This window comes from Cyprinus carpio, chromosome A16 (assembly GCF_018340385.1).
Source record: "Cyprinus carpio isolate SPL01 chromosome A16, ASM1834038v1, whole genome shotgun sequence".
NCBI lineage: Eukaryota > Metazoa > Chordata > Actinopteri > Cypriniformes > Cyprinidae > Cyprinus > Cyprinus carpio.
Genome location: NC_056587.1, coordinates 13168416 through 13186993, shown reverse-complemented (window position 1 = coordinate 13186993; position 18578 = coordinate 13168416). Strand labels below are relative to the sequence as shown.

At 41.2% G+C, this 18578-nt stretch overlaps 1 protein-coding gene across 1 annotated transcript; it reads left to right on the top strand.

Moving 5' to 3' along the window:
* The first annotated feature begins 1868 nt into the window (after positions 1–1868).
* LOC109106319 (protein MMS22-like) lies at positions 1869–16661 on the top strand. The gene is given in 20 exon segments (XM_042771909.1): positions 1869–2159; positions 2509–2718; positions 2802–2927; positions 3020–3072; positions 3169–3256; positions 4232–4475; positions 4886–4973; positions 5066–5196; positions 5997–6196; positions 8414–8914; positions 12415–12602; positions 12888–13038; positions 13117–13247; positions 14214–14353; positions 14440–14596; positions 14694–14863; positions 14995–15206; positions 15335–15501; positions 16140–16223; positions 16305–16661. Coding segments are annotated over 19 exon segments (3063 nt in total). The 5' UTR covers positions 1869–2159; positions 2509–2542; the 3' UTR covers positions 16361–16661.
* The last annotated feature ends 1917 nt before the right edge of the window (positions 16662–18578 follow it).

Sequence of the window (18578 nt, the reverse complement as noted above, 5' to 3'; positions counted from 1 at the left end):
TGTTAAAAGACATCATTTATGGACTAATTTTGGATTTTTCGGATGAATGGTTTAGGTGAGAACAGACGTGATATGAAAAAACATTAAAAACAATGTACTATATTAGTATTTCTGCATGCACTTCAGTATGGATGGAGTTTCCCTGCTCCTCAAAATCGCCTAGTAAATCTTTCTGTAAAGCCGGGATGTACTCCCACTAAGCTGCTCGGCCTGAGGTAGTGAGGAAGGAGGGGGACAGGGGTCTGCCATACAGATGATCCATTCCACAGAGCGAACATTCAGCACAAGGATCTCAAGGCCTACAGGGACTCTGATAAAGCACCTGGACATTTTTATAGACAAACTACTTATTTTTTTCCCCCTCATATCGCTTAGGACGACTGATAACTTCATATTTCTTTAAAGCACTGTGCTGAAAAGGCTGAGGGAGATGGCCTTTCAGCAGTTTAATTGATCAAGACGAAGCCATGGGGGGCACCTTCAGATAAAAGAGACGGGAACGTTTTGAAGTACAATGGTGGAATCTTTTTTTGGAAGGAACCCAATGAGGAGTAAAATATAAGTCATTACTTAAACTCATTGTGGAGCTTTAACTGTATGTCACTTTTAAAGTATGCTTTTTATAGACCTATTAGAGTCAGGGGTTTATTCTGTTGAGTACTTGTTTTATACTTAACCCTTATTGGTTTTTCTTTGTATCCTGGGGGAAACAGACATGGGGCAACAAGCAAATGGGTCCAATTTGTGAGGGGGAAAAAAATACTAATTTAACATAAATTAATTGTTTTAAATAGCCATAGGATGCCCTTCAAGCAGGCATGCTTTTCAAGACCATTTGCATTTTTACTTTGCATTTGCCCTTATACTATACCTTGTTTTCACAAGGGTCGTACCTGTTGATAATAAGACGAAATAGGCTATAGCTACATCTGTATGCTCCAAATATATTGCAACATATAGACAATAGCTCATCTCATCATTACAACTGCAGTGAGTTCATGCACACTAATCAGCATATTGCCTGACACGTCCTTGTGCTCTGATTACACAGGAACATCATTTCATTCACAAATTATGGACGTAAATTATTCAGAGCTAATAGATTGAGACAGACGACGGCAGCCTCTAGGATAACCTAAAATGGCTACAAAATGGGACTCACTTGAACATTTTGACTGTTTGAAAATCTGGAAAGCACTTTCAATGCTGTCTTAGTAGAGGGCTTGCTAGGATTTGGACCACAACCAGTTTATATTTTGCAAAAAAGAAAAAAAAAATCTTCTTGCCTCTGCAAGCATGCAAGTAACATATACAAATTATGCAAGTGGCATTCATTTTCAGTGCCCTGTTCTTGTTAGACATCACAAAATTTACTTAATTGTCTTTCTTACCTTCTGTCCGTGCGCGCGCTGAGCTGTAGCCTACTGCAAGACGCAACCATAATTTGGATAAAACAAAGAGGCTACAAAACGACATCAGTTCGTCTTTTGTCGTAGATGTGACAGCTAAAATCGCAAGTCGAACGATATATGTTTTAAATCTAGCCGGTAAGACCATAAAAGATTATCAAATCGAGATATCTGCTTTCAGATGCGGGACTGAAAAAGATGCTTTTAAATGTATGCATGGTGATGGCCAGAGCTGCAGCCGGCGGAGATAGATCTGCATATGGAAATCAGGATAACCCTGGGTCCAATTTTACTTAACAGTGATGTACTGGTTATTAATTAGACCGGAGTAATGTGGGGCAGACCAAGGGACTTAAGACGTAGCCTATTAATGCATCACGATTCAAAATCGTTTATTTCTTTACTGCCAGCCTGGAGCTGTGATTTAAACGGCAATAACACATTTCTTGCATGTAATGTAAATATATTGTCGTTTTTATCTGTTACGCGTTATTAATTACGTTACTTTAATAATAATAATAACAACAACACACAGTAACTTTTCGATGTTTTCAATCACTGTTTGCAATGCAGTAATATTATTACAGGTCCTGACCACGCCCCCGATAACTTCTGGCCAATCGAAGAGCTGTTTGGATGACCGACACGTCTGTGCGCATGCGCAGTGTTGTTGTGACTGTAGCGCGGGAGTGCATTGATACACCGGGAGGAAGGTCGTTCATAGACGCAGCAGTTGTCAACAGTGTTGATGTAAGTGATATTATAGAAGTTGTTACCTCCTAAATGACTGAAATAGTTGTATCTGTTAAAAATGATAGGCTTCTCTTTCTGCTGATACAATTTCCAGGTCAATAACTCACAATTTAGCGCCGTAGGTCTGGAAGAGGAGTGTCCACTGCCGAAAATAACGTAAACAAGTCTTAGATATTTGCTGGTCTTTCTTTATTTACGGTTGCCTTACAGCCTGGCCAAGTCAATGTTTTTTTTTTTCTCTCTCTATCTCCCTGGTGTACGATTTTTATTAAATGATTGTTTGAGAACAGTAAGTCGTGGTTTAAGGGGTTTTTATTGAACAGAGTTGAATTATTTTCTCTTTCAGAACTCTTCCCAGTGGTCTATTCCATCCTGTTGATATGGAGGGCGAGTTCTCGCAGTCCCTCACCCCGCCTGTATCCCCATCTGCTCTGGATCATTATGGTGAATCTGCTCCCAGTCAGCCTGCCTGCTTCACCTGTGCTCATGAACCAGGTAGAGAAGAGACGGGACGACTGTCATCGAATGGCTACATCAGCAGAGGAGCCCTGAAGAGGTACAATGTCCCGGCGATATAATGATGATATACTCTGTGTCAACCTGTCTGTTAAGCGTATATCCTCTTTCCTCTATGTTTAGGTTGCTGTTAAAGCTCGATCCAGCTCCTGCAGATTTTGAGGGAGACACGGTTGATATTTTTGACTTCCCGTGGGTGACAGAAACAGCGCTGGTAGAATCTACCAAACTTCTGTTTGGCTTGTTCAGGTAGGAGTGCAGGTGTGTTGGCTCTGGATGATTGCCATGTTGTCTGCTGAAACAGGAAGTCTGCTAATTTGACAATCTGTCTTTCCTTTCAGACAAAAGGTGTTAAAACTGGAGACGCTGGTGCAGTCCAGCTCGCATGATTTTGGTAAGCATCTGGAGACAGTCATTTTAGGAAGAGTTGTTGCAGTCTGACAGTATTTTTGCAGTGGAAATATGAATAACTATATTTTGACACTTTCAGGTCAAGCGAGCAGTCTTCATTATGAGGCAGAGGAACTGAGACAGCAGTGTGTGCTGTTCCTCAGCTACATCAAGGTCTTCATTTACAGGTACAGATTGCTGTGGCTTGGTAGTAGCAAAGTAATATCAGAAATACAGTACAGGTAAAAAGTTTGGAAACATTACTATTTTTAATGTTTTTGAAAGAAGTCTCTTCTGCTCATCAAGCCTGCATTTATTTGATCAAAAATACAGAAAAAAAACAGTAATATTGTGAAATATTATTACAACTTAAAATAATATTTTTCTATTCGAATATACTTAAAATAAAATAAATTTATTCCTGTGATGCAAAGCTGAATTTTCAGCATCATTACTCCAGCCTTCAGTGTCACATGTAACATCCAGTCTATCACATGATCATTTAGAAAATCATTCTAATATTCTGATTTATTATGAGTGTTGGAAACAGTTCTGCTGTCTAATATATTTGATGAATAAAAGGTTAAAAAGAACTGCATTTATTCAAAATAAAAATAAAAATTCTAATGATCTATATTCTAATAATATATTTTCTTTACTATCACTTTTTATCAATTTAACACATCCTTGCTGAATAAAAGTATTGATTTTATTTAAAAAAAGAAAGAAAAAAAAATTACTGACCCCAAATTACTGACCAGTAGTGTATATTGTTATTACAAAATATTTATATTTTAAAAACATAGCTTTTTTTTTTTTACTTTTTATTCATCAAAGTATCCTAAAAAAGTATCACATGTTCTGAAAAAATATTAAGCAGCAGAACTGTTTCCAACTTTGATAATGAATCATCATATTAGAATGATTTCTAAAGGATCATGTGATAATGATCCTAAAAATTCAGCTTTGCATCACAGAAATAAATGATAATTTAAAGTATAATAAATTTAAAAACAATTATTTTAAATTGTAATAATATATCACAATATTACAATTTGTATCTGTATTTTTGATCAAATGAATGCAGGCTTGATGAGCAGAAGAAACTTCTTTCAAAAACATTAAAAATAGTAATGTTTCCAAACTTTTGACCTGTACTGTAGGTTTCACATTTTGTTTTGCTCTCAGTTTTTGGAGCCCTCACAATCCCTAGATGAAGGTCCTGTTCATCTCTTTAAAGACACAGAGGCTCACCTGCCCTCAGTCTTGGTAGAGGAGCTCTTCAGTATCACGCTGCTTATTGGACGAATCAAAAATCTGCCAGCCAATGTCCAGAGTGCTCTTACATTCAACATCAGGGAAAGGTACCACAGGCACAGAACACCTATGTGCCAATTATATCTTTTAGCCTTTTGATGATATTCCTCAATATCTACAGTAAATTGCTTAAAAGGATAGGTCACCCAAAAATTAAAATTCTGTCATCATTAACTCATCCTCTAGTTGTTCCAAACCTTTATGAATTTTTTTCTTTTTATGAATACAGTAGAACACATTTTGAAGAAGGTGGGTGACCAAACAGTTTCCGGTCCCCCCTGACTTCCATAGTAGTACCTTTTGATGTACCTTTTTCAAAATAACTTTTTACATTAAACAGAAGAAAGAAACTCATACAGGTTTGGAGCAGCTTGAGAGTGAGTAAACGAAGACAGAATTTTCATTTTTGGTTGAACTATATATTTTTATTATATTACTCACCCTAGTAGTGAAAGAAAGTGTTATATAAAAGAAACTAACAGTGTTTACCCCCTTTACAGCTCTTTCCTCCATCTTGGCAATTATTGCATCTGCACCTGGACATCCACTGGTCTGTTCTGGAGATCCTGTTGGAGCAAAGGATGATGGGTATGTTGCAATAGCTGTCTCTAGATCGCATGTATGGTCTTGAATCTGGTACTGTCATACTAATGAGTGTTGGGTCCTGGTGATTTTGAAAGGTCAGGTAGTTTATGCACACCAGTTCGTGAATTTGACAGGTGAGACGCTCACGAACATCAGTCTGTTTGAGGACCAGGTCAACAACCTGCTCTGTGATCTCATTGGCCTGGCCATGAACAAATATAATAAGGTGTGTGTGTTTTTAACAAACATTGTGGTGTAAAGGTTAGAAGGTGGAACAATCTTTCATTCTCTCTCTCTCTAAGTTAACAGTAATTCGTTTTGATAATTTTAATAAATTATTTATACTACATTTTACATTTATATTAATTTGTGGTGTCCAAATATCAGCTCATTACTGCAAGATCACACTTACATTTTAATTTATTATTAATATTATTAATATTTTAATCATTTAAATTCACTCAAACTCTTGTGCTAATATAATTTATTAATTTTGAATTCGTGCTCTGCATTTAACCCATCCGAAGTGCACACACACAGAGCAGTGAACACACACACACACTCTGAACACACACCCGGAGCAGTGGGCAGCCATTTTATGCTGCGGCGCCCGGGGAGCAGTTGAGGGTTCGATGCCTTGCTCAAGGGCACCTAAGTCATGGTATTGAGAACTGTACATGCACTCCCCCCACCCACAATTCCTGCCGGCCCGAGACTCGAACTCACAACCCTTCGATTGGGAGTCCGACTCTCTAACCATTAGGCCACGACTTCCCAAAAAATGTAAAAGGACAGCTACAATACCAGCTGTAGTTTCATAATGACTAGATCCATGCTGAATCAGATTTTTTTGCAGGGTTTCAAAATAATAGACTTGACGAGTATATTCAATATATTGAAAACATTTGATGTAGACTTCACTTATGCTTCAATTAGACGATACTTTAACTTTACCAGTGTGAAAGACAACCTTAAGTACTATATCTAATTCTGAACTCTCTCTTCTTTCATGTGTATGCAGAACAGCTCTTTCACCGTGCCCTGGTTAGGTGTGTCAGTCTATTGCAGCAGGCTAAGAGCTGCTGTAGCCCTGCATCTGTCGGCTCCAACTCTCACACGCAGCTCTACCGCTCAACTAACTCCTTCCATATCTTCCTGCGTATTCTGGCCCTTCACCTGAGCCAGGAACATGCTGGCGGTGCCCCCTGGAGACAAATCAAGGGCAGGTGAGAATACGTCTTGGAACTCACACTTATTTTCAAAGTTTAGATATCGTCACCCCTACTTGGTGATTTCAGATCTGTCACCAATCCGGTTTGCCTGGTGGAGCTTCGGTGAGAGGCTGAAACGGACAGAATCTGGATAATGAATTTTCCTGTCTGGACCGTGCTCAGCTGTGCAGCAAGCGCGAAGGCTAATTAGCTAACGAGCATAGCGGTTAATTCACCTTAACGCAGGCATTCGGGCTTCCAGCAATGCCGTGGCGGGGGCTGACTTGGCCGGCTCCAGGACCACCTCCTCCTCCCGTACACACAATTGTATGTGCCACAAGGGGAGGTGTGGGCTGTGCTGATGGCACTCGGGCTTGGAGCGTGCTCTGTGGGAGGCACGGCACACGGTGCATTAATGAGATCGGCAGGGAGCGCGTTCAAGCTCATACTCTGGGAATGAGAAGCATCTGCTCGTGGCAGGCGCAAAAAAAGCTGTCCGTGATGAACAAACAAACAACCACACAACAATATCTCGACAGTCTTCCGTTCGTCTTTGGCTCGTTCTCGGGTCAGGCTCTAAAAGCTTGCGCCACACTTTTGTGCATCGCTTCTATCTGTAGCGGCGACGTGGCCAAACTCCCCGCAGCTTTGCGTGATGTGTTTTTGTCCAAACATTAAACGGATGCTCAAAGGCCTGCTTGTAGTGCAGTGTGTTTGTTATGGAACCTGCAGGGTTCTGTTTGGGCCAAACAGTCAACAGTAGAAAGACGAGGGGAGCGGAGGGGGTAAATATTGATTTCTCTTTCTGTGCTGCAGCAAATTGAGCCGCACACGACAGTGCAGCTACCACTGTGTGCCTGAGTGTTTCTGACATTTAACATGGTCTTTTAAAGGCATTTCACCGTGGTGCCTGGAGGATCAAACAACACTCTCTCTCATGCACACACACACAAAGGCAAACTTACACACGCTGCTCACAGGCGTAGCTTTCCAGGAAGACTGAACGTCTGGAGGAGGTTAGCGATGAGTTGAGTACTTAGGTTGAAATGTTTGATCCTGATGGACCCCAACAGATTTTAAGGGTATGGCAGCATTTGTGTGGTGGAAAATCATCAGAATGAATTAAATATTGATCAGTCAATGAGGAAAATTTTGTATTGTAGACATCTGGTATTTAAAATCTATTTTACACATGGAAATAAAGATATGATGATATAATTCAGGTCACAACAAAGATGACCCACAGTGTAAGATACTATTTTACATTCACTGATATATTTTACACCCATTTGTATGCCTTGCAAACTTGAAGATGGGATGAAATGAAATTCTGTTTCATTCTGTTTTTCTAAACGCACATTATTGATCTTATTGTGAAGGATTCATCCATGCATATGTTCTTTTTTTTAATGCCATCTGCCAGTGAAACGACAGACTTCTCTCTGATGATGTATATCAGACTTCTCTAATCATTTAGTCTGTTTAAACCCTGCCCCTTTCTTACAATCAACTTTAACTTAGATGTACATCACAATATAGAGGAAAAGATCTACTTCCACTTCATTCCGACTTTAAACGTTTGGTTTTCTCGTTGTTGTTGCCAGTTAGATTTGTTGAACAACTTCTGATAGTCTTAGAAACATCCATAAAAATGTGTAAAATTACGAATCAATCAGCAATGTTTTGCATTATATGCCATCGTTTTTCAGCAAAAATGTTTATAAATTTGATGTATTGAAAAGTTTGTTCCAGCATGTTGCAAATCTTGTGAAGAAAATGTTAACACAATTAACACAGATGAGATGACAGAGACAGTGCATTGTGGTGTAAAGGTTAGAAGCTAGAACAATCTTTCATTCTCTCACAGTGGTGAAAGTTTTTTGTGTTGTGGAGGTTATAAGATATAATGATGTTTCTTTATCTTTAAGTTGTGATTTTCTTTTTTGAATGTTTTTTTTTGGTAACTATTTAAGTCTCAGATGATAAAAAAATGTTTTAAACATTTTTGTAATGACTCAATGGACCCCCTGAAATTACGTGATGTACCACTAGGGGTACGCGTAACCCTGGTTGAGAAACACTGCTTTAGATAATCTGTTTTTCAGTAATTGAACTGTAGGAAATAAGAACATAATCAAATAGATTCAAATATTGATTGTTTAGAAAATTGTATCAACAGTGTTTATTCCCCATTATGACCATGTCTGTCTCATGTGTCCAGATTATATATTGAAAGTTCCACCAGAGGAGGATGACGGAGCTCTCTGACACGGGCCTGCTGCACTTCCTGCTGCTTTTCCTGGTCTTGGCGCAGTGTGTAGAGCTGGAGGACGTGGCCAGTCGAGCATGCTACTTGCTCGCTATGCTGCCCGCTGACTCCACGCCCCCGGCCCTCCGCGCGTTGCAGTAGAGAGGCCAGCTGGCTCTTGTGCTGCTGTATTTGGAGAAGGGACTGGATGCTGGCGCGTTGGCGGAGCAGCTGGCCACCTACTTTAGCCAAGCGGCCCGCGAGTTCTACCTGAAGACCACCGAGCCTTTGCGCAAGCTAGCTCTCTGGGCTCCACTTAGCTCATACCTGGAGGGGGTGAGCGAGGTGTTTGAGACGAGTCCTAATCTTGCGCTGTCAGAGGAGAGGCTTCTGAACGAGGGCTTTGGACTGCTGCTGCCCGCCTGCCGCCAGTCCGAGCTCAGCTCTGCTTTGGGCTTCCTGCAGACGGTGCTGGCGCAATTACGGTGAGAGTACACACATGCTTTACTTTTAGACGTTAAGATGTGTTGGTTCCTCGAACACACAAACACATAGGGCAGCCACCCCCCACCCACCCCCCAGTGATCCCAGAAGCTTATACATATGGCACCCTGGCCCCTGCACAGCTCAAATCTCTCCCTTGCATCCCTTGTATGTTGACAATGGCTTGATTGTGCAGTAGTTATAACTTAGTGTGGAGCTAAGCTTATCCATTGTGCACAGAGACCCTGTAAGGTCCCCTGTGCATCTCTAGGGGCCAGCAGCACCCGGGTCAGCCCGTACAGGTGCTGGAAGAGAGCTGTGTTGAGTTTCGGCCCATGGGTCTGGTCCTGGCTGGAGACAGCTGAGTGTGGACTGAGCTGAAGGGAGGGACGAGTTCATGGCAGGGACATCGGTGTGCCTTACACGGCTAACATAGTCAGAGGTGGCTAGGGTGCGATCGAGTAAGGTGTCCGGGTTTGAAAGCACACACACACAGACCTCCAATGTAAAGAATTCACTGCTTAAGTGTCCACTCCTCTCATTTTACCCATCTAACTTTGAATCACTTTAACACTACTCATTCCCACAATTCCCAAGCAGGATCTGTGGGTGGGAGGCCACTCATTTGCACATTAACGGGCGATAAATGTTAGGCGAGCAAGTTTTTTCTGAACAGGCTCATGTTGGCACCAAGATCCCCTTGACCCAGTTTAAAGAAATGGGCCGCTCTTCGACGTGTCCTTACAAATTACTCTTTAATTTCACCGCGGTTCTGTTGTATCGATTTTATTAATGCGTTTTCACTGACACAATTAATGCGTTATTATGTGGTCCGGTAAATTGAACCCTGGCTTCATTACGGCTGTTAGGTTGGAGATGACATGTGCAAGCCTTATGTGAATTAGCCAGATCCCGGCTAAGGGGGCGATGTAAGGCAGACTGTAACTGACGGATGATTCACGCAGATAACACAGGCCAGGCTCTAGTCACGCTCTAATTCTGCTCATTGCATTCCCTGCCACGATCCTCTGTGTGTGTGGGCAGTGAGATCACAATGGTGACCCCTTCAGCACGGTGGCGTCTTTGCCAAGTGAATAATCGAGTTCTCGCCAATCGATTAATCTGGTTCCTTCCCGCTGCGCTTTCGCCGTGCACATCGTCTCCCCTAAGGAGAACGGAGAGCATGGTGACACTGAGGCTAAGAAGGGAGGTGGTGAGCATTATCTCTGTTTCTATGTTTCTGTTCAACACAGCAGGGGCTATTTGTCAAACTCATTTAAGAACAAAACTGTTTTACTCGCTTAAACTATTAGGAAAAAATTGCTTTAAAAGAATGCAAGAATTGTTGTGTATTTAGTCTAAAGGTTTATTAATGAGCTAAACATATTCAGTGATTCACTTCTAGACTATTTAAAGAACTAACAGGGTTACATTACATCACCACTATGAACTATGATTTTCTATTGTTAGTGAGTGGTAGGTGGTCAATTCTATAGAGCTTTTATTTGGATAAAAATCTGTGTGGTGCAACTTGAGTCATCAGTGTTTTTGATCTGTTTTCTAGGAAGAGAATGACATTGTCAATAATTTTAGTCAATATTTAGGAGTACATATTTTAGAAGATTTTTTTTTTAATATTGCTTTGGACCAAAATGTATTGGGAAAAGCGCTGTACAAATACATTTGAATTGATTATAATCACTGCAAATTAATAATATTTTCCATTTAATATTTAACTAATTTCTTCTGTTTAATAGACAATTATCTAGTTTTTAAACAGTATGTTTTTTATATCATATTTATTAATTTTTCACAAAAAATAAATGTTTTAATATACATACATTAACACAACCATCACCTATTTACACACATTACCATTCAAAAGCAAGAAATTAATAATTTTATTCAGCAATTGTGCATTAAATTCAGCTTTGTAAATTGCATTTTTAAATATATTAAAATAGCAAAATTATTTAATTATTTTAAATTGTTATAATATTCCACATTAAAAAGTTGGAAAACCCCTGAGTCAGCATATAGCTAATACACAAGTTGAATTTTGATTTCAAGAGGTATTTGACTGCTGAGTTGGAAACTTAGCTAGGATTCATTTTGCTGTTAATTAATATTTATAATGCTTGCTTTACATTAATTGTACAGAAATGTTCCCTAGAGCAAACAGAGCCTAGAGCCTTACTGATGGTAATTTCATTCAGTAACTCTTCACTACTCCGTTTACCCTTCAAAAGTTAACGTTGATAGCTTAAAACCTTCAAGACTCAGTGAAATGGTTTGACAAACCTTGTGTTGACATTTACTATTGAAATGGAAAGCAAAATGTTTTCTTCTGTTTTTGTGAGCACACTAGCATATAGATTAGCCTCAGAGCTTATGAACACAGACTAAAAGTCACAAAACTTTGATTTGGTCTGTCCCCACTCTAGAATGCCTGCTTACTATTTTGAAAGGCCTATTAGCTGATACTACAACACATGCACGGTCAGAAATAAGCAGCATTGCTTAATGTCACAGTGAAGGACGTGCTCCTCCATCAACGGGGTGTGTGTCGAGCGATACTGAGATATCAGAGCTTACGCACTGTGTCAGATGGCGTGCTCAGGATGCTTAGCTGAGTGTGTGATTCCGTGTGTCAGTTTACACGAGGGTGCCTGGCGTGATCGTGTATGTTCCAGAGGTGTGTGTTCAAAATCTGTGCTGCAGTCCGGGGAGAGATTAAACGAGTGTTCAGATGGTACGGGGTGTGTGCGCGTGTAGGACACTGCAGTGAGGGGATTAAGTGGGGTCTCTGACGATGTCTTGTACAATGAGGGTTGATGGGTGTGAAAGGCCCATTCCGCTGTGGTAACGAAGCTAATGAATTCACTCTCTAATCGATTGTCTCAGCTCTCCGTGGATTAGATGCAACCTTGCTGGAAGGCGCGAAGGTGTGTATGTGCCTGCACACGTGACGTTCACCCCGGCGCTCTCACTTTCATCGCTGAGAATGACAGGACAGGAGGATCATCTCCAGTCTAAATGAGATTACAGCCCCTTCAGCTGCTTATCTGAGCTAATGCCAGCCGCTGCAGAGCCAGACTCGTGCTCTCAGACTCCCATTCAGACCTAGCCTCACAGCTACCGCCAGGCCATGGAGGAACCACTTGCCCCACACCAGCACACACAGTCTAATCCCTCTGTCCAGAGAGATGAGGAGAATTTGCAGCGAAAAGAGGGCAGAGGGGGCTGGAGATAATACAGACAATGAGAAAGGCAGCAGTCATATTTAAGAAGGTTGTAAAGAGAAAGGAAGATTGAAACAGTATGGATGAATCTGAAAAGATGAGATGGGGGAATGAAACACAAGAACTTTTGTGAGGATGACTGAATTTAGGAAGACGGGAACAATTTGAAGCTTTTCACACTTGTAGTCTGCAAAAAAAAAAAAACAAGAATCTTGAACTGTGTTCTTAGCATTAATCTGTTTCTCCGTTTCTCTCTTTAGGAGAGTTCACCAGCGCTGTGGCCAGCAGTCTCACTCTATAGACTTTCCCAGTTGGGTTCCTCTCCACAGCGTGGTTAAAGAGCGCCACCAAGCGGTGGCAGCGGCACTCTGGTCCCACTTCTTCCCCTTCCTGTGCGGCATGAGGCTTTCCCAGACCCCCCCGCCACAGCTTGCGGACGCCGCAGCAGGTCAGGGAAACAGAGAAAATGAACTCTTGTTCTCTCAGGGGCTCTCTTTGCATGGCTGCCTTTTCTCTGTGGGCTCTGCTCTAAATGAAAGGAACTGTATGAATGTGCAGTCGTTCTGATGCACACATCCAGGACAACTCAAGTGTGTTTTGGGGAGGGGGTTTTGATTGATTTTAAGAAATATTATGACCTGCTCTCACTTTCTTGTTCTATAAGTATAACTCTTTTTAAGGGTAGAAATGTGGGCATGAATGTGTAACATCTAATAGTATTTTATGCCATTAGGCTTCACACTGTTGGCATTAGACATGCCTGGCTCTGCCCCTCAAAACCTACAGCCCCACCCCATCCAGTCCATTATGCAGAGCTTCGGCTGGGACGAGATGCTCCACCCCCTGCTGGTAACCCACTATCTAAATCACCTGCTGCAAAATGGGTGAGTGTCTTTTCTCCATTTACACTTTCTTCTGATGTGTAGTTGGACTGTGAGCTCAATAATTCTTCTCTCTCACAGAGAGCTGGTCATTTGGGTCAGCTCTGGGCCAGGCTCAGGTTCGGCCCAGGCTTTGTGTGTACGTGCCTGGATCCGATGTGTTCTACAACAGTACCTCCATAAAAGCCAAGATGCTCCAGATTCAAGAGCAGGTACAAAGATCTCATCAAGTCATAACGGGCATGGTATGGCAAGTGGATAAAGGTATAATTCACCTAAAAATGCAAATTCTGTCATCATTCACTCAACCTCTTGTAGTTCTAAAACTGAATGTTTTTTGTAAAAACAACCTGATGTATTAAGAATTTAACAGTAAAATTGTCACTATCCTGGACTTTACACTTCAGTCCCTTTCAAGGAAATACAGTTCACTTTTCGGCCATATTGGCTCTTTTATCTAGAAGGCGGGACTTATTCAACCATACTGCATTTTATGACTTTTGGCAAACCAATGTAAAAGGTGCATTTCTCCCACCTATTGGACTGGAGTGTAATGTGCTCTGAGGTGCACAGGAATCAGCCATCAAGATTTTACTGTTAAAACTACTTTATTAACTACTACTTTAAATATATACACAAGGATATATTTTGTGCTCTGCATTTCATCCATCCAAGTGAACAAACACACACACTGTGAACATACACTCAGTTCAGTGGGCAGCCATATTGCTGCGGCACCCAGGGAGCATTTGGGTTCAGTGCCTTGATCAAGGGTCTCACCTCAGTCGTGGTATTGAGGGTGGAAGAGGGCGCTGGTCATTCACTCCCCCACCTACAATCCCTGCCGGACCTGAGATTCGGACCTGCGACCTTTGGGTTACAAGTCTGACTCTCTAACCATTAGGCCACAACTGCCCACACAATGTATTGCGATCAAATTTACCAAACTGGATATTCAATTAAGATTCAATTATCATTATCTACATAAAAAAGAAAGCCATACAGGTTTGGAATGACGTGCGGAAGTAAATTGTGAATTTTTTTTTTGTGTGTGTGAATTATTCCTTCAACCCCAGTTTGCTCAAGTGATGGCGAATCAGTATTATTAAAATGATTTGGGTATTATTAAAATCATTTATGGTGTGTCAGAGCAAGCAGCTGTGGTATCATGTGTACAGGCAGAAATCTGGATGAACAGCTGGCCGAGTTAACCAGGCAGATCCTCCAACTTCCAGAAGTGGAGTCTGTGCTGCAGAGAGCAGGATTACATCCTGTTGCTGCCAGAGATCCCAAACCTGCAATGGCTGTGTTCATCAGGGTACACATTACACACACACAAACCAGAAGCTCTAACATATAAGAGTAACATAGTATTTCCAACACTGTGTGTTTGTGGATTACTAGGCTGTGGGTCGATCATACTGTGAACTCCAGCTCCTCTCTGAGCGTTCTTCAGCAGTGTCCCGAGCACTAGAGTATGTAGGAGACATCCTCAAATACATCAAGCCTTACCTGCTAAACAAGAGCCGGGAGGGTCTACAGCTAGTATACTGGACTGTAGGTCAGTGCTTTTTGACACGGAGTACTTTATCTGTTGAATGAGTGTACTGAGTTCATGTGTACTATATACTTATTGAGGTTTTGTAAAAAAATTTTAGGCTGCTTGGTCAAGCACTGGAGCTACCTGTTGGCCACCACCAAAGCTCAGCAACTGCTCTTCCGCATTGTAGATGTGCTCTTATTGCCCCACGCTCTCCTCCAGCAGGACAGTGGCGCGCACACTCAAATGATCTCAGCCCTCAAAGAAAGCCTGCCTTTGTTTCTGCAGGTCAACATGCCTCTAAATCTAATACACACTCTATATTCAGACTAATGGAAACATCTTTCCCTATATCCTGAGGTCACTGTTGATTCTGTTCCCTGTTTTTGTCATAACTAAGATTGGCTTGGTATCTTCAGGGTTTGTCAGTGGCAGTGAGTGTGTCCCAATCTCAGGGGGCGTACCTGAAGCAGCAGCTGCACAGTGTCATTTCCCAGTACCTGAGCCGATTTCTCCCAACCACACCCTCTACTGGAGCAGTGGTCAATCATCCTGTCCTGCTGGCAGCCTGCGAATCAACACCCACGCCACAGGGGGAAAGACTCAGGAGGAGCATTCTGCATGTGCTGAGGTATGAGTCATGGGATTTCAAATTTGTATCTAAATAAACAATAATAAATAAATTATATATAGATTCTTACATAGTCTTGAGTATAGAAGGAGATGACCAACATTTCAGGAATATTAATGTCTCCGCAGAGAGAACTTCCTCCAGTTTAAAGGTCTCACTCCTATCCCTCGACTCGCTGCTGTTCTCTCCTTCCTGTTGGAGCTCCTGAAAAGGAACAGTGACAGAGATCCTGCCTTGCACACGATTCCTCTTCCTTTGGTGCTGCGCTGTCTGATGCTGGTCAATGAACCACAAGGTAGACAAGGACAAACCATATAAAGGCCCATTCACACCAAAAACAATAATGTTTATTCTAATGTGTTCTGTCAACATAACTGCACCATGCAGTTTCAAGTCGTGAGACTTTTTTTTTTTCAGGATTCTTTTGAATAGGAAGTTAATAAGAACAACATTTATTTTAAATAGAAATTTTTGTAACAACGTAACTTGATTAATTTAATGCTAAAAAAATATTACAGACCCCGACCTGTAGGATAATTTGTGTAGTTTTTATGTAGGCTCTGTTATTTTCTTAGATTTGAAGCAATTTTGTTTTTTAAACTCTTTTTGACTTCATGGTTTTAGTTATCATTATAGTTATCACTCTTGGTGTAAATGGGAGTTAATCCAGTTAATATAAGTTACTGTGTTTTAGTAACCCCACCACCATTTGTATTCACTAAGATGGCGTGAAAAGTAACCAAAAAAGGGTCATTTGTTGAACCTGGTGGAAAGTCAGATGTGATCTCTGGTATCTCACACATTGCTATAACATTGTAACCCATCAATTACATAGATCATCTTTTATAAAGACCTCTTAAATGCTGATAAAAATTAAATTGGAATATATTTCATTGTTTTTGTTCAAACAAATCCCTGTTGCATTTCTCTCAGTAAAGAGGTTACGCAGCTTATTGTGGAGAGGTGCACCGCTGCGGCAGGAGAGCAGCCATGTGAACACACCACTACTATTCTACAGTAAGTTATCCACACTGATCAGTGCTGCCTTAGAGACTGTACTTTCTCATTCAAAGTTAGCTATTTTTTTTTCTTTCCCAGGGCCTTTGTGGAAGAGAATTAAGGTGTATACGACCAGCAAGTGTATAATGTTCTAGAAGTTGTTGCCGTCCTTCACCCCTTCACAGTGACTGCTCTTATTCCCTTTCTGTCACTGAGCCTAAGAAAGATAGAGTGCAAGAGAGGTCTGGGAAAAAATACCTCACTCAGCAACAGTTACCTATATGTCAGCTGAGATCTAAGAAGAAACTTAATGCTAAAACCAATGTTAATCATTAGTGAAAGTGAAAGTGACATACAGCCAAGTATGGTGACCCATACTCAGAATTTGTGCTCTGCATTTAAACCATCCAAAGTGCACACACACAGCAGTGAACACACACACACCCAGTGCAGTGGGCAGCCATTTATGCTGCGGTGCCTGGGGAGCATTTGGGGGTTCGGTGCCTTGCTCAAGGGCACCTCAGTCGTGGTATTGTTGGCCCGAGACTCGAACCCACAACCTTAGGGTCAGGAGTCAAACTCTCTAACCATTAGGCCACGACTTCCCCCACATTCCCATTCGCTTTGTACTATGCTTCATTTCTCCTTAAACTCTGTCTTATTGTTTTAGGAATGGCTATAGGAGGCTGCTGGCCCTGCTTGGAGACAGTGGACAGGCTGAGATGATAAGTTTAGAAGAAGACTGACTTGCATCAACTCTCAATAGTCTTATGTAAACAGTGTACATGGTGTAAACTTGATAGTGGATCCATGTGCGGATATTGTGAATAAACATTGTTTGAATACCCTTGTGTTCTGTGCTTTGCTGTCAGACATCTGTCTTAGTAATAACAGTACTTTGCTGGTCAGTGACTAGGGCTGGGTAATGATACAGACTTTCCAATTTTGATTTATTTGGGTATATTTCCATTAGAATGTCCATTTACTTATATCGTTACATAGAAATACAGTCTCTCTGCTAATACGTATATTCAGTTCAATGTTTGAGAATAATTCAAAACAATGAGTCGTTTGTTTTTGTTGTTTTTTGAACAAATTCCTAAGAATCGTTTTTCTTCGGGAATCAAGCCATGTTGGTAGTGTGTTAAGGGATGCCCCATAAGGCCCAAATATTAAAAACGATGATAGTCGCTGGTCCAAGTTGCATGCGTAAGCAGCACCCCACGCTGTTTTTTCTGAAGGAATTTCCAGACAGCTATGTGCTATAACGAATGAATGTCACTGGCAGAGGGAATCATTAAGCAGGTCGTTTTGTGCAAATGACGCCAAGTTAAAGATGTGGGTGCAAAATAAATAAATCCCCTGTATGAGTTTTTATTCTAACACACAAAGATAAGCAATATCAGGCGAACAAGAATCACGTATTTCGGCACTGTGGTAAATGTGATATTGATACTACAAAACAGGTAAACAAGTTATATTAAATGACTAACATTTTAAACACATTGTCTGTTTTTGCTCTTGTTCGCCAACGATAATAGCTCCAAACAAATCCATAGTAAAATGCGTCTTTGGGCAAACATTAATCGGAAAATCGATATTTTTACCCATCACATCGGAAAAGAGGCTACGATAAATTGTCGCGTGGTCTATTGTTATCAATGAGCACTTTTATGACAACTGCACAGACTAGCAATCAAAATCAGTCATGAAACCACAAATATGACACCTATGGCTCCCTCAATCACCTCCACACCAAACCTTTCCTTTAACTATTCATACTGTTTGCAATCTCCATGCAATTTTTGGCACAAATTGCCCAGAGCCTCTCATCACTCTCTACTTCCTGCCGCCTCCCCCACCACCTCCACCTCTACCTCTATCCCAATCATTCCTTCCATTTCCATCTCCGCTCCCGGGCCTCTCTTGCTGCCGTGTCACTCGCACCTAGCCCCACAGTGAGTGTGACACAGACATCACACTTCATTAGAGCAGAGCCATCAAAAGAGCCGCGCTGTCTCTCTCGCCTCAGTCGCCGCGTAGCTCCGTCACGTCGAGCTTTCATTCTCTGAGCTAATCAGAGTTAATCTAACTACAAAGAAATTTATATAGTATTGCATGTGTAGAGTAAAACTTGCCCATAACTCAATAAATTGGTCAAACTGGTACACAAATCCTTCTGAATGACTCATTTGATCAGCTCTTCGCTTTGCGTCGTGCCTAACAACGCCCCTTAGCTGTTATAAATTCACTGTAAACCATGGCTTAACGGGGCTTATTGTTTTTATAAAAAGGTTATTCCATATACGTAGTAAGGTTTCACAGAATAAAACAGAGCAAATAAAGTGTAACGATATAAATAAAAACAGTATT